Below are 14603 nucleotides of genomic sequence, written 5' to 3'. Positions count from 1 at the left end.
AACAGGTTTTTCAGAAGGTTCGGTTCGTTCGGCTCACTGCAGTGTGAAAGAGAATCACAGCCTGAGTCTGGACGATCAGGATTGAAAACTCTCTTAAATGGCAATATATGTGTGTTTTAAGGAATATAATATTAATATTTAGTTGAAAATCTTGTGACTAGCATTACCTCATCTGAAATCTAAAACACCACTGGAGGTTTATGAAACCTGATTATCCTGACAAGAAGATAAATCACCAAAAAATGAAACAATTCCTGCGCTGCTTCAGCCGAACTACTGAGCTGTAAAACACATTATCTTCTTATAATGTTGTTAAGCTAATATCTAGTTAATAATTAGCATAATTTTGACGGCACACTTACATACTTTAGCTGCTTAAACCTCATTATGTTCTCGACTCAAACAACAACTAAGAGAGTCACCTGGTTGCTGTAATTAGAAGGAATCTCCTAATTAAATTTGCAGGAGTGATAAGGAAGCAGCTTTGATGAGGCGCGCGGGTTGAGATAAACTTCCTAATTGCATTGAACACCTGAAGGAGAAACCTGAGTCTGTAACGTCTGCAGCTCTTTAATCTGAAGCAGGAGGTGAAGAACGGCCACAGGAGAGCGGATTCTCCACGTTTGATTCGCAGAAAATTAAGTTATTAAATGTTCCTAAAGGGCGTGGAAATGACCAGGCGCTGCTCTGGACCCGTCAGTCCCAACGGCGACCCGCTCTGAACGTCCCGGCGCCGATCAGGCGTGAAAGTCAGGAGCAACAAATCTGACAGCAGGGAGAGACAGTGGGCAAGTACAGATTAAACACCTTCCTTCCTTCCTTCCTTCCTTCCTTCCTTCCTTCCTTCCTTCCTTCCTTCCTTCCTTCCTTCCTTCCTTCCTTCCTTCCTTCCTTCCTTCCTTCCTTCCTTCCTTCCTTCCTTCCTTCCTTCCTTCCTTCCTTCCTTCCTTCCTTCCTTTCTTTCTTTCTTTCTTTCTTTCCTTCTTTTCTTCCTTCTTTCTTTCCTTCCTTCCTTCCTACCTACCTACCTTCCTTTCTTCCTTCCTTCCTTCCATTAGTGCCTAAACCCATTTCTCCGTTATGCCACTTCCTGTTGTTAACAGATGACCATATATGGTCATCTGTTTCCTCTGTTTGTGTTCAGGTTGTGATGCTGCAGTGACTCTTCCTCCAGATAAAATGCTAACTGGTTCTTCCCGACCCGCTGCTGCTGGAGCGACTCAAAGCGACCCGATAAGCAGCTCCGCAGAATTTCCTGGTCAAACGGGCCGATATTTACACACAGACATGTACGTGTTAGATGTCCTGTATGGAAGCACATTCTGGCCTAAATACAGGAAACGGGATTTTCTTTCTGCTTTCCTCTGTTTGACCCCAAACTTTGACTTTACAGCAACATTCACAACTGAGATCCGACAGAACCGACTTTATGCTGAGTCAGCATTTCACCTGGAGAAATGAAACAGACTGCATCCAACCAACCATTCATCCAACCATTCAACCATCCAACCGGACCGGACCGGACCGGTCCGTGTGTACTCTGTCTGCTCCCGCTCTGGTAAAAAGGTTAACCAGGACGTGTTTCTGCTGAAGCGACGGCGCCGTCAGCTCGCCTTCCTGGAGCGGGCCTCTGCCCCACGCAGCGCCGGAATATTTTTGAATAATAATTGCTCACTTAGTATGCTGTTGTCATGTGGCGTTTATTAGCATTCCATCGAGTCACGGAGGCGTGAAAGGGCCAGATGCTGCGGCCTCATCTATCCTCCCTACATTCCTGCCTTTTGTCAGTTATTAGTGCGGCGAGCGTCAGTCTGACCGTCACTCCAGCGATCCGATGTCATGTTTTTATTAACTGGACCAGTGAGTTTAAAATGAATTAATAACACTGTGGTCTACATCAGCAGACTGCTGGACCTTATTGTTGCTGCTGGGAGTCAGTTACTCTACTTACCTAACGTCTTAAATTTAGTTTTTTTTTTTTTAAGTACGTTTAAAGGAGGTTGTCTGGGTTCCTTTAAACCCAGACACTCCTGTCGAAGCTCCAACATTAAACAACTGTATTTATTCACAAGTAATTAAATGTCACAACAGGCTGTTTGTAACTGGACCATAAAAAATCCAAAGGGATCTAGTGAATCCACAAATCTCATATTGTCTTGAGTCATAACCTCTTTTTATCAGTTATTTATTTTCCATCCACTCACTGAGAACTTATGGTTCCTAAAGTATGAAGCAGATAATATCCTGCAATAAAGGCGTTGATTCATAAAGTTTTCCTGACTTCTGCAGGTTCTGGGATCCTGGTGATTTATGTCTTTGGAAGTGACTTTTATGGCGCCGCTGGAGGTGAGAGGCAGCGAGGCGGACAAGTGGAAATCTCCAGTAAGGTTATAACTCTCTATAACGGCTCTGCAGGTTGGAGCTGGTGGCAGGGAGCCAGGCTGGAGGGGCAAAGCTTCAGCTTCAGTCCTGCTTCTGTTTCAGCTTCAGTCCAGTTTCCGTTTCAGCTTCAGTCCAGTTTCCGTTTCAGCTTCAGTCCAGTTTCTGTTTCAGCTTCAGTCCAGTTTCTGTTTCAGCTTCAGTCCTGCTTCTGTTTCAGCTTCAGTCCTGCTTCTGTTTCAGCTTCAGTCCTGCTTCTGTTTCAGCTTCAGTCCTGCTTCTGTTTCAGCTTCAGTCCTGCTTCTGTTTCAGCTTCAGTCCTGCTTCTGTTTCAGCTTCAGTCCCGTTTCTGTTTCAGCTTCAGTCCCGTTTCTGTTTCAGCTTCAGTCTTGTTTCTCTCCAACATTCACACCTTCAGTATCTGCATAGCGACACCAAACAGGCCCAAAGGACTGTGAGAAACATTTTGCTTCAACAATCCAAAATAATCCAAACCAGAAAACACATCGTTATCTGTTGCCCTTTCTCTATAATTACCTTCTTCTCTAGAAAAATACGGAACTTTTTGAGTTGAAAAGTAAAAATAATTGGTAGAAAAATCAAAAATATTAAGATTAACCTCAGAAAAAATCTTGAAAGTACTGAGATTCGAAAGTTTAAAATAATCTGAAAAATGTTGAGATTATTCTCAGAAATCTTCAAAAATAAAAAATCTGGCAGAGAAAAAATAAAGTGTGAAATTTGTGATTTTGATAGTTAAAATGTTTTAACTTCATCTCAGAGTTTTTTCTTCCACTTTTCAAACTCAGAAATTTTCAAGTTTTTTCTGGAAATTTCTGAGATTAATCTCAAAATCTAAGAGTTTTTTTTTTCCTTCAAACTAATGTTTGACGTTTCAGTGTGAAAATGTGAAAGTTTTTCTCCGGAGCATTTCTGAGTCTTTTGGAGGAAATTTGCTCCTGTTTTTCTACCGAATGATCGTAACACGCCACCGTGAAAAGGGCGTCGGATGACTTTGTGTTTTCTGTTGTTGATCATTTCAGATTGCAGGTCGAGGAAGAAGCTCTTCACTTCCAGGTCAGAACGGTTTGACTTTCACTATCGTAACTTTCCGACCTCACAGAGAGTTTAGAAAAACGGTGGCCAACCAGCATTAAGATGCTAATGGCTGCAGGATGAGTGGTTTTCATTTGGCGTTGGCTCGGCGGTGGGGGAGGAAGACGTCCCGTTTTCGTTTCACTTCAGGTTGCAAGGTCAGCGTCGGCGTCAGTCCCGTCCCGGTTATTTCCATAATAACGTTACAGCGACGCTGATCGTTGGCAGTAAATCTACATTACTGAGCTTCATTTCTTGGTGTCCTGACGTCCCGCTGCGCGCTGCCTGGCTCACATCCTCCACGTCCGTCTGCTGGGATTCAACCAGGCAACACAGGAAGGCTAGATGATAATCCTGAAAATAGGAGTACACTTTGAAACTCCTGCAATTATTGTAGTTAATAAAAACTCCCTGGACAGCAGCAACAGTCCTCGTCCTTACAATGATGAATTGCATCATTAATAGAACTGATTATGGCTAATAAAGCATCTTTATCCCATGGATTAGCTCCATTTGAACTGCAGTCTAACCTCAAAATAACCCAGATATTATCCTCGTTTCTCTGCAGCTGGTTTAATTTGTGGCAGATAAACATTTTCCAAAGGCTCCTGCAGAGGTTGGCTCCAGTTTACAGCTCATCCCATCGTTTCATTACCAAATCCAGAACCAGTTTGTAATCTCAGCACTTGATGGCAGACTCTGAACTTCAGTTTAACTCACACATCTTTATTTAAAGCCAAGGTACAAGAGTTCAAAAGTGACGATAAAATCCACACGCTAGTAAATCTAATTGGTAAAAAGCAGAGTAATTTATGCCTTTGTGCATTTAGCAATAAAAGATCAAGAAGAGAAAACAGAATGTTCTCGCTAAATTTTCTGGCAAATATAAATAATTTGGTGATTCTAACTGACCTAAAACAGTAAAAGTTTCATCTGATTTAACTTCAGACACAGAAAAAAATTAAAACATTTTATCAGGTGTATGGAAATATCTGGTTTCATCTGTAGACGTTTTCCAACTTTTGGCTTTTTATGAAAGAAATCAAGGACTTTCCAAACCTTGAAAACATTGAATTGAACTGATGTGTCACGTGAAGGAGAGCGCACAAGGAGAGTTCATTAATCATTAATCATTAATTGGGTATTGATCACCGGGACGTTGATGATTCGTCAGCTGAGACGAATCCATGAAACTGGAATCTGTTTTCACGTTTATTGCGCTGCTCATGTTAGTCTCGATGTTTGCGGTTTTCTGGAGCGCAACGCGAAGCCCGACGTCGTTCACAGGTAACATATTAACATTAACAAAGACCCAGCGGGACGGAGCAGGAGTCTGACTAAAACTAACTGGATGTCGGACAAATTCTGGGGTTTATGTCTGTTTATTTCCAAAAACTGCAACCGCGACTCGTTAAATCTGCAAGCGACTTTAGAAAAAAAAAGCCCAAAGCTGCTTATAATAATCGGACTTGGCGAATGAAACTCAAAATAGTTTCTGTTTTATCAGCAACAAAATGCGCCTCTGTCTCTTCCCTCCATTGTTTACATTTCTCTCGCTGCTGATGCTGTCGCATAGAAACGGCAGAAACTCCGCAAAAGGCGTAGAGGAAATAAAATTAAATTACAAAATAAAATAGTAACGCACAGTGATTTCGATAAATAACTGTAGTCTGACTACTGGATTTGAAATATCAACGCGTTAGATTACTGGTTACTGAAACAAGTGGCCCGACGTCAGTAACTCACATCACTGGTTTTGGGCCCATATTTCGTTCTTTTTTGTGAAAATCCCATCCAGCAGAGTTAAAATGTTCTGGACACAAAGCTCAGAACAAGCCACCAACGTCACAAATGGCTCCACTAAATATATCCATTGCTTTCCCTCGTTTCCATTGTGAATATTAAGATCAGAATGTAACAGTGAAGTCCATTTTATAAATTAATCTCCATCTGATCCGTCTGATGTGATTAAAGCTGTGGACTTTTCTGCTGCTGGTATCACAGGATCGTCGGGTTAAATCCAGATTTAGTGTCACCTGTCGCTGTTCAGACTGAGACGATCAGATCAGCCGCCAGAATCAGGATGTGGTCAAAAGTTTATTCAACTCTGCAATAAATAAGACGGATCACTGATAACTGTCAAGATGTCAGGAAACCTGGAAAAGTGAAATCATGATGAGTAGTTTCCCTCTTTAATGTGACAAATATTCTGCACATTTAACCTGACAGACAAACAATCTGTCCCAAACCGAGTCCATTCAGGGCTAAACTGAGAGTTTGACGTATCTGTTAGTTTCACTCTGATTGGTTTCCATGCATTCGCAGAGCGAACATCGATACACGGGGAAGTTTCTGCTTCATTATCTCTGGGATCTGCAGGATCCCAAAACCTCCTGAGCCAATTTCATTTCTTTGGAGGAAAATCGATAACGTCCCATTTACCTGCAGAACGACCAGGCAGTGGAAGACGGGCCGAACAGAACCCATCCGCACGGCTCAGGCAGGTGAGACCGGGTCCAAAAACGAAACATTTACTTTTTTAAACATGCAGGGATTTAAATTTCAGATGAAAAGTCTGTCAGTGATATACTATTTCACTCAGTTTGTTGTTATAACATGAGGAAATATCCTGTAATGGATTCACCAGATAACATCTCATTAAAATAATATTTCATTAAATTTAATCAAATTAAAACTGTTCCTCTCCATGAAGGATCAGTTTGATCCTGTTATCTTATTGGACCTGCACTTTTCTGCAGCTTTTACAAGCAGATTGAATCCAGTTTGTGTTTCTAGATCAGCTGTTGATTTCAGGATAATCCAGTTATGGGATCAAAGCTAAGAAATTAACAGCAACAATTTGGGTTATTTAATCAGAAAAAAGTCACATTTTCAAAATGTTTATTCATTTACAAATATCACAGTTTCAAACTAAATATGTAGTTAGCAAGTTAACTATTAAATAAAAGATTAAATATTGAACTCTGAGCTACAGTAGATAAATAATTAGTTAGCTATATGTGGCTGACTAAATATTTAGCTCCAAACTATTTCTTTAAGAAGCAAACTAATTATTAAGCTCCAAATTTAATATTTAACTCTGAGCCAAATATTTAGCTTCAGACTAAATATTTAGTTTACTTACTAAATATTTGACTTCAAACTAAGTACTAAATATTTAGCTAAGTATTTAGTTTGAAGCTAAATCTTTAGCATGCTCACTAAATAGTTAGTTTTTTCCTCTGACAGACTAAATAACACAAATTATTGCTGTCAGTTTCTGTCTGTGTAACTACAGGCGGCGCCCCCTATGGGCCGCATTGATATGAATCAGTGAAATGTTTTCCACAGGAAATGTCATGAAAAAGGTCAAAAGGTCGCAGATTGAGGAGCTTCTGAGCTGAGAGTGAATCTCCTCTCTGAGGCTCAGCTCAGCTTCGGGTTTCTGAGGATTAAGATCCGACCTGAGGGTCAAACAGACAGACGACCTGAGGTCAGAGGTCAGGACGGAGGTCAGGACGGAAAACGACTTTCCTTTAATATCCTGTCAGGCGGTGAGGATGGAGGCTGACAGTCGATTTGATCTGTTCTTCAGAAAGTTTGAATAGAGCAAAGATTCTTGCATCACAGCCACAATCACCCTCTGCTGTGTGTAATTGCTGCTAAAAAAAACTAGTCAGTTCATTGAGTGCTGTATCCAGAAAAAGGTTGAGTGGAAGAAAAAAATGTGGTCAAAACGTACAGATTGTCAGGCTAGTCATGATCATTCAGATAAAAAGCTAAAGTTTTCATATCATGCTGACCTCAACATTTTGTTTCTTTTAGCAAATTTTCAACTTTTCAAACTCAGAAATTTTCTGGGGTTTTCTTTTCTAAAAAAATGTTTTGAATTTAATCTCAAAATTTCTGTGTTTTTTCTGGCAAAGTTAAAACTTTGGAAACTCAGAATTTTTTTTTTTGCTAGAAAGTTTCCCAGATTAAATTCCAAATTAGCTTTTTTTTTTCTAGCGACTTTTCCATGTCAGAAATTATTTTTTATTTCTAGAAAAATTCTCAGATTAATTTCAAATTTTGTTTTATTTTTCTAGAAGTTTTTGACTTTTCAGAAGTTTTCAAGTTTTTTCTTGAATGTTTCTGAGGTTAATCTCAAATTTCCTGATTTTTTTTCTAGCAAATATTTTTCGTTTTGAAACTAGAAAACAATTTTCTTTTATTTCCTCAAATATTTCTCATTAATCTAAAAATTCATGAGCTTTTTGGCAGAAACGTACCTCTCCTTTCTATGTATCTTCGATCCTCCACCACATATTTTAGGTAAGATTATCGGAGCGTCTTCCGGAATCTCCTCGGAGTTTTTCTCCCTCTGGGATCATTTCTGACTCCGCAGCATCTCGTCTTGTTTTCATCTCCGTGTTTTCTTTTTTCTTCTGCAGTCTGGTTGCCTTCCTCTTTTCTGCTTTCTCATCTGTTACGGTTTCACTTTTGGAGATGAAACTGTCGGTGAGTGTCTGTGCGTAAAAGCGGCGCGCTCTCCGCTGCATGACGCGCAGTCAGAGAAAGTAGGAAAACGTTTTGCAGGCGCATTTCCGACTCGGTGTCCGTCTTCTGCTCAGACCTGTTGGGTCACCAGAAACACGCCGGACTCCCCCGCCCGTTCGCGCAGTTGGGTTTTGTGGATTTCCTCAGCGACCCTGATGGAGGATAACATGTATTTGTGCAACGCCAGTGCCATAAAGGACTGGAGCTATTTCCTGTCTAAGATTTTGCCTCTGGTGAATAAAACCACCGGCTTGGTGAGCATGGACAAACCGCAGGCGGTGACCGCCGCGGTGGTGACGTCTCTGCAGCCGGACGGGGCAGTAAGCAACCTGCCGCCAAACTCCGACCAGACCTCCGGGATGGAACACATCTTCCAGTACTCCTACTCGGAGAACGACCTGCTGCTGACGGACTACCGGACGCCGGCCCGGGACTCCATCCCGCTGCCCAAGGCGGTGCTCTACCTGGTGATGGCCGCGCTGGTGGTGGTGGCGGTGGCGTACGCGATAGTCGGACATCTGGTCAAGGATGTAGTGAATGACTTTGTTGGTAGGTGACCTCTGACTCCACGGCGCGTGAGTGCGTGCGCGTGTTGAGTACATGCAGTCCCCGTGAAGCTTAAAGCGACATGTTGAATTCATGCGAAGGGAACAAACCAAGATTCTGGACACACAGAGGAAGATTTCAAACATTTCTGTTAGTTTATTATTGTTTAGAAAACCTCTAATCCAGTTTATTTAAAAATTACAACATTAATGTTCTGAACTGATTTTTATTTGGATAAGTATTTAGCTCCAAATTGAATATTTGGTTTGCAAGCTACATATTTAGATCCAAGTTAAATAGTTTATAGTTTACATGTTAAATATTTGTAAACTACCAATATTAGTCTGTAGTTTGCACAAGGTAAATATGTACTTTGGATCTAAATATTTAGTTTAAAACTAAATATTTCTTTTTTAATCTAAATTTTTCGTTTTAATCTAAATTTTTAGCTCCAAGCTCAATCAAACAGCTTGAAGCTAAATATATATTTACTACATATTTAGCTAGCAAGCTAAATGAAGCCAAACATTTAACCTGGAGTTAAATATTTAGCTTTTTAATTAAATATTTAGTTAGAAACTGTGACATTTATAAATGAATAAGATGGTGAAAGATGATTTTTAGACTAATTAAATTAATTTATTGCTGTTAATTTTTAACTGAGTAACTTTATAAAAATCGACTCATTATCTTGTGTTTTCATTAGATTTAAGCCTCCATCTTAAATAAACACTTTAAATGAATCACCCTGGATGTAACCTGCAGTATTTTTGGTTTTTTAAAGTGAATTAAATGAAGGTTTGATGATTTTCTAATTAACAGAGATGCACACTGAAGTTTCAGCTGCTTGTGCTAAAGCCTCTCAGAGCTAAACCTCCTTTTCTCCAGAGTCAGAGGGAATAAAAAGCTTTTCTTAACACTTTTAATCCTAATTTAATGAGTGGAGCTGCTTGGTGGCTCCCTGGCAGCCTAATGGACGACGTTTTCATCAAACACACAGGAAACTCTCCTCTCTTAGTGTAACCTGAGTGATTGTGGCGTACAGCGGATAACCTTGTGAGTGACCCCGGCTGTCAAACTACAGCAGCAATAATAGAGAGCTGTTATTGTATTTTTAAGGAACTTCCTGTTAGAAATGCATAATGAATGAGAGAACGATGAAATGATCTATTTTTAGTGGCGGCGGTGCTCGATAGGGCTGCCTTGGCCGGACTGCCAAGCCGATGAGGTTTAAGTTGAATGTTTGACTCGGTGGTGGTTCTTTTGTGAGCGGGTCCGGACAGACGGGAACAGAAAAGCACTGGATGTCCAGGCAGAACATTATGACCACTGCTGGAGGCCGTGGAGAGACGTGTGAGGCAGAAAATGAATTATTTCTTATAAAGTTGATGCTCAACACGTCGGTTGTGATAAAAAGTTGTTACATTTAATAATGTTGCAGTTTTTTTATAACTAGTCGAGATGCTCATAATGGCTCCTGTCATCATGAAAATGACCACGCCCCTTTTAATCTATCATGTGATTAATTGATTGATTTCTTATTGCGACAGGCTATCATGCTAACAGATCAATATGCGGCTACCAGAGTCAACTCCACTCTGCTGTTTTTTATTTTTAAGCAGTTTTGAGGCTCGGAGGCGAAACCTGAAACTGCTGCTGCGCCAGTTACTGAGCAGTCTGTTGCTAGGTAACCAAAGAGTGAATGAGTTGCTAGGTAACCAAAGAGTGAGTGAGCTCGTTAAAGCGACCAACATAGCTTAGCTGTCTGTGATATTGATCATGTCTCAATAGATCTCAATGATTATTGATTTATTGACCAACCCTCGTCTATAATTATTGAATAATCAGAACTTGGTCACTTTAGGAAAAGATTCTTTAAAGAGACTCACTTTGTTACTGGGCTGGGTAGTGATACGGAGGAACACATATGTCAAGAATCTTTAATAAAACTTTCCTTTTTAAATGATTTCTAATCCAAAAATGCTGAAAATGTAGCTTTGTTGTGTCATGTTGGGTTTTATTGAGGTTGTGCAGTGAATCCACCGCCTCACCTGTCCACATGTGTTCGGACAGCGAGTTTCTGCTGCCAGTTCGTCCGACTGAAACGTGTCCGTTCTGCTGCCCGCAGGTGGAGGCCGGTCGATCGTTGCTGAAGGCGACGGCGGCGAAGCCAGTGAGCCAGGTAAAACAGCGAGCTGACGCGGGTCACGGTCGGCAGCACTTAGCTGTGCCACAGAGACGCCGCCGCCGTCCCCTGCTCGGCTTTAAGAGCTTGTCCTCCTCCCTTCCTCACCTACATTTCACACAAACACTCGGAGGAGAAGCTGCTCGGCTCCTGGGCATTTGGTGGAGGTGTAAATGTGGAGCGTCTGTGTTTTCCCTCACACCGGAGGAAGGTTATAAAAAAAACACAGGCTGTCAAACCAAAACAAAATGCTTCCCTCTTCATGCATACAACTGTTAGAACAGGAACAATGATTGCATGTATTTATTTAGTTAAAAAATCACATTAAAACCAACTTTTGCTCTATTCAGTTTTAAGTCTTCATCATAATAATTTTTATTGTTAGAATAATACAATCTGTGAACGATCAAATTCCTCCCCCCTTTCCCAGAGCTACAGAAATACATTCAGTCAGAAACAACAAATCGCATATAAATTTATTCTCATAATATTTAGACTTTATTCTTGCCCTGTTATAACTTTATTCTCATAGTTAAATGTTTTTATTTTCTCACAATGTTGTACAAAAACATCTAAATGTCAGAAATTTGATATATCAAATCATAGAAAGTATTGGTACCGCTAACCAGAGGTGGGGACTCGAGTCACATGACTTGGACTCGAGTCACATAACTTGGACTCGAGTCACATGACTTAGAAAATTATATGGACAATAAATAGATCGTTTTCTGCATTTAGTGCATTAAGTCTACTGTTTTTTCAGTTATAACTCTTCAAACGGCGGTGTGATGGTCGTTGCACAGAACCCATTTCCAAGTCGTATACTTTTGCTAGAAAATCAAATGAAAACCCAGTAATTTTGCTATCCTTCAGAAATTGCTGTAAAAGTAAAAAATTGTACAATTGTAAGGATCCTGAACGAAACGCTGTGGATAGTCCTGAGTGTTTCTGGATGGAAATGCAGCACATTATTCTGTGTCTTGGTTAGTGATTCTGACAAGCTTGATTCACGCAACATGTTTTTATCAATACTGATGTGAAACTGACTGTAGATTTAACCCCAGTTGGACTGACAGATATTTATTTTACCATCACATCCACATTCAAAACCACTGGGCTTTATTTGCAATGAGTGCATTGAGTGTTTGATTTAAAAAAAAACACATGGTCTATTATTTACATTCAGCATAATTGGAACATTATGCAAAAAAACGACTTGAAAGGACTTGAAAGTCCAAGCTTCCGACTTGAGACTTGACTCGGACTTGACAAAGACTTGAGACTTGCAAAACAGTGACTTGGTCCCACCTCTGCCGTTAACACTGGTCCTGTATTTATAATACATGTATCATTGAAAACCTCCAATGCTTGATGGAAAAAACCTATTTATCATCAGTCTGATAATCAGATAATCATCATAACAATAAACGTTTTTTAAAAACTTGCTGAGTGACTTTATGTTTCCTTGTAAGTGAGCAGATCCTCACCGTTTCAGACGGATCTGTGTGGGTCGGAGGAACCCCGCTCGCCGTCTTATTGTCACCCTCAGCTGTCGGCGTTAATCTCAGCTCCCTGTCTGACGGACAGTGATTGATGCGTCTCTCTTCAGAAAGCCTCCATCACGGCAGACGTTCGCACAGAAACAATTTTATGCCGCTTTGCCTCTAATGGAACCACAGAGGCTGAACCCACAAAACTTTATGCTGAAAACTTTTTTTTTATTAATTGCTGTTTGGGTCCTTGATGCTACAGTTACCTTAATATGTTTGCTAACTTGTAAACAACTGCATTATTATTATTACTATTATTGTTATTATTATTATTATTATTATTATTATTATTATTATTATTATTATCCAAGATCAGTGGTGGGCACCGCTAGCTAAACAGTTAGTTATGCTAACCCTGAAGTACTAATCCTAAACATTAGTTCTAATCCTGATGCTAACACACTAATGCTAATATGCTAATGCTAAAGGGCCAAATTCAATCATACTGATGTGTTAATGACACAACATATATCAAGCTCATCAGGGTCTAAGTTGTCATTTTGCTCCTGTCTGCACAGTTTGTGCTTCAGAAAGTTTGTTTTTTTCTCAGACTTTATTCATGGTTTCAGTTTTTAGTTGCTGATTTTTGCTAACTCTGTAGCTCATTTGCTGCACCGCACCAACGGTGGAAAATCCACCACTGTCCAAGATAAATTAAAAATAACACCTTTAAATTCAAATATTTGACTGTTTGTTTTATCAATCCTAAAGTCTGCTTGGATGAGGTTGTAGAAGCGTTCATTTTGCAAAATAATCAACTACGTTAGCGCTTTGTAATTTATCTGGAAAAAATTGAATTAGCGTTTTCAAAGACAGCAGAAACGCTAAATTGCTAGATGAAAAATTAGGCCTACTATTAGCACATTGGTGGAAGTTTGCCCACCTTTGTCCAAGCGAAATTAAAAATAACACATTTAAAATCCAGTATTTAACTATTTGTTTTGCCAACTCTCGAATTTCCTTTATTCAGGTCTGAAAACATTGCAGGCTTTGTTTTGGGAAGTTTTCGCCATTGCTCTTCCATTTTTTCATCTCTCTTCAGATTGGGTGTTTGACCCGCCTCGATCCACTAACCGCAAAGAGATGGAGATCAGCTGCATCACCAGCAACATGCATGAGATGAGCGACCTGTCCGAGGGGCCGCGGCTGCTGGAGATGGGTTACGTATCGCTGAACCACACCAGCTGCCTGAACCTCAGCCGGCCAGAGGAAACCGTCTTCACTGTGGACGAAACCCTCCAGCGCCATCTTCCCGACTCTCAGTCCGGGACTTAAACTTGTCTTCCTGTTGTTGTCCTGAGAGAAACAAAGCAGCATTCTCCCTGTTTGGGGTGGAACCACCAGTTGGTTGTGGGTGGAAGCTTTAATCCTTTGCGGCATCGCCTGCAGGACAGCAGTTGACGCTGCGTGACGTTGCACCATGTCGATGTCGCCGGATGCTGGTGTTTGTTTTAATGGCACTCCTTCATGTCAGGATCAGTGAAGAGAAGCAGCACCAGTTTCATTTGGGTTACAGATGGACTGTCCCGCCGGCCCCCATGTTTCATCCCTGTCATCATGACCTTTTCAGTACCAAGCTTTAATGTATTACACTCTGTATTCACATTCATCACCTGAAATATGCACCTCAGTTGCTCGGTAAATTAGTGTTAACTTTACATCAAACTGGTCTTTCTGTGCACAACGTTGTTATTACTGAGGCAAAAAATATCCACCTTGAAAAGCCTTTTTGTAACGTCATGCTATTAGCTTGATGTAAAAAAGTGCTAAGTCACCTCTGAGAGCTTTGTTCCACCCAAATGCAAAAAAGCAGAAAAGCTTAGGCGACTGTTTTACCCCACTTTTAAGGGCTGCATGCTTCTGCTGACACAAAAAACTAAAACTTGTGCATGCTGTGATCATCCCCCCAAGTACATATGGCAGCTGTAAGGTAAAATATTATAAAAATACTGTTTCCACTGTTTCCTGTTATGCATATTAACAAAACTAGTGAACAAAAAACCCTGAAAAAATGTCAGTTTTTTACTTGATGCTGTCAGTCACTGTAACCTTTTTCAGATTTATGAATCAATAAAGTTGTAGATGAGATGTTTTTGTTACCATTAGATTAAAAAAAGTCCCATGCTATGTCTAGATAAATAGCCTTGAAGCTAGCTAACTAGTTAGCTACGAACAGTTTCCTTGTTTATCTAGCTATCTAGTTAGCTAGCTCACTGTCAAGATAGATAGCTATCAATCCAGGCTGCTATCTAGCTAGCAGCATAACTGTCTATGTAACTACCTAAATAACTACATAGTTAGCCACAGTT

General features: G+C 40.3%; 1 protein-coding gene across 1 annotated transcript; it reads left to right on the top strand.

Moving 5' to 3' along the window:
* The first annotated feature begins 7685 nt into the window (after positions 1 to 7685).
* Positions 7686 to 14382, top strand: LOC116725207 (uncharacterized). The gene is made up of 3 exons (XM_032571111.1): positions 7686 to 8562; positions 10688 to 10741; positions 13337 to 14382. Exons 1-3 carry the CDS (start codon positions 8169 to 8171, stop codon positions 13567 to 13569), a joined length of 681 nt encoding a protein of 226 aa, XP_032427002.1. The 5' UTR covers positions 7686 to 8168; the 3' UTR covers positions 13570 to 14382.
* Positions 14383 to 14603: the final 221 nt, after the last annotated feature.

This window comes from Xiphophorus hellerii, chromosome 9, assembly GCF_003331165.1.
Source record: "Xiphophorus hellerii strain 12219 chromosome 9, Xiphophorus_hellerii-4.1, whole genome shotgun sequence".
In the NCBI taxonomy this organism is placed as follows: Eukaryota; Metazoa; Chordata; class Actinopteri; order Cyprinodontiformes; family Poeciliidae; genus Xiphophorus; species Xiphophorus hellerii.
This window is presented reverse-complemented; position numbering and strand designations above follow the sequence as displayed.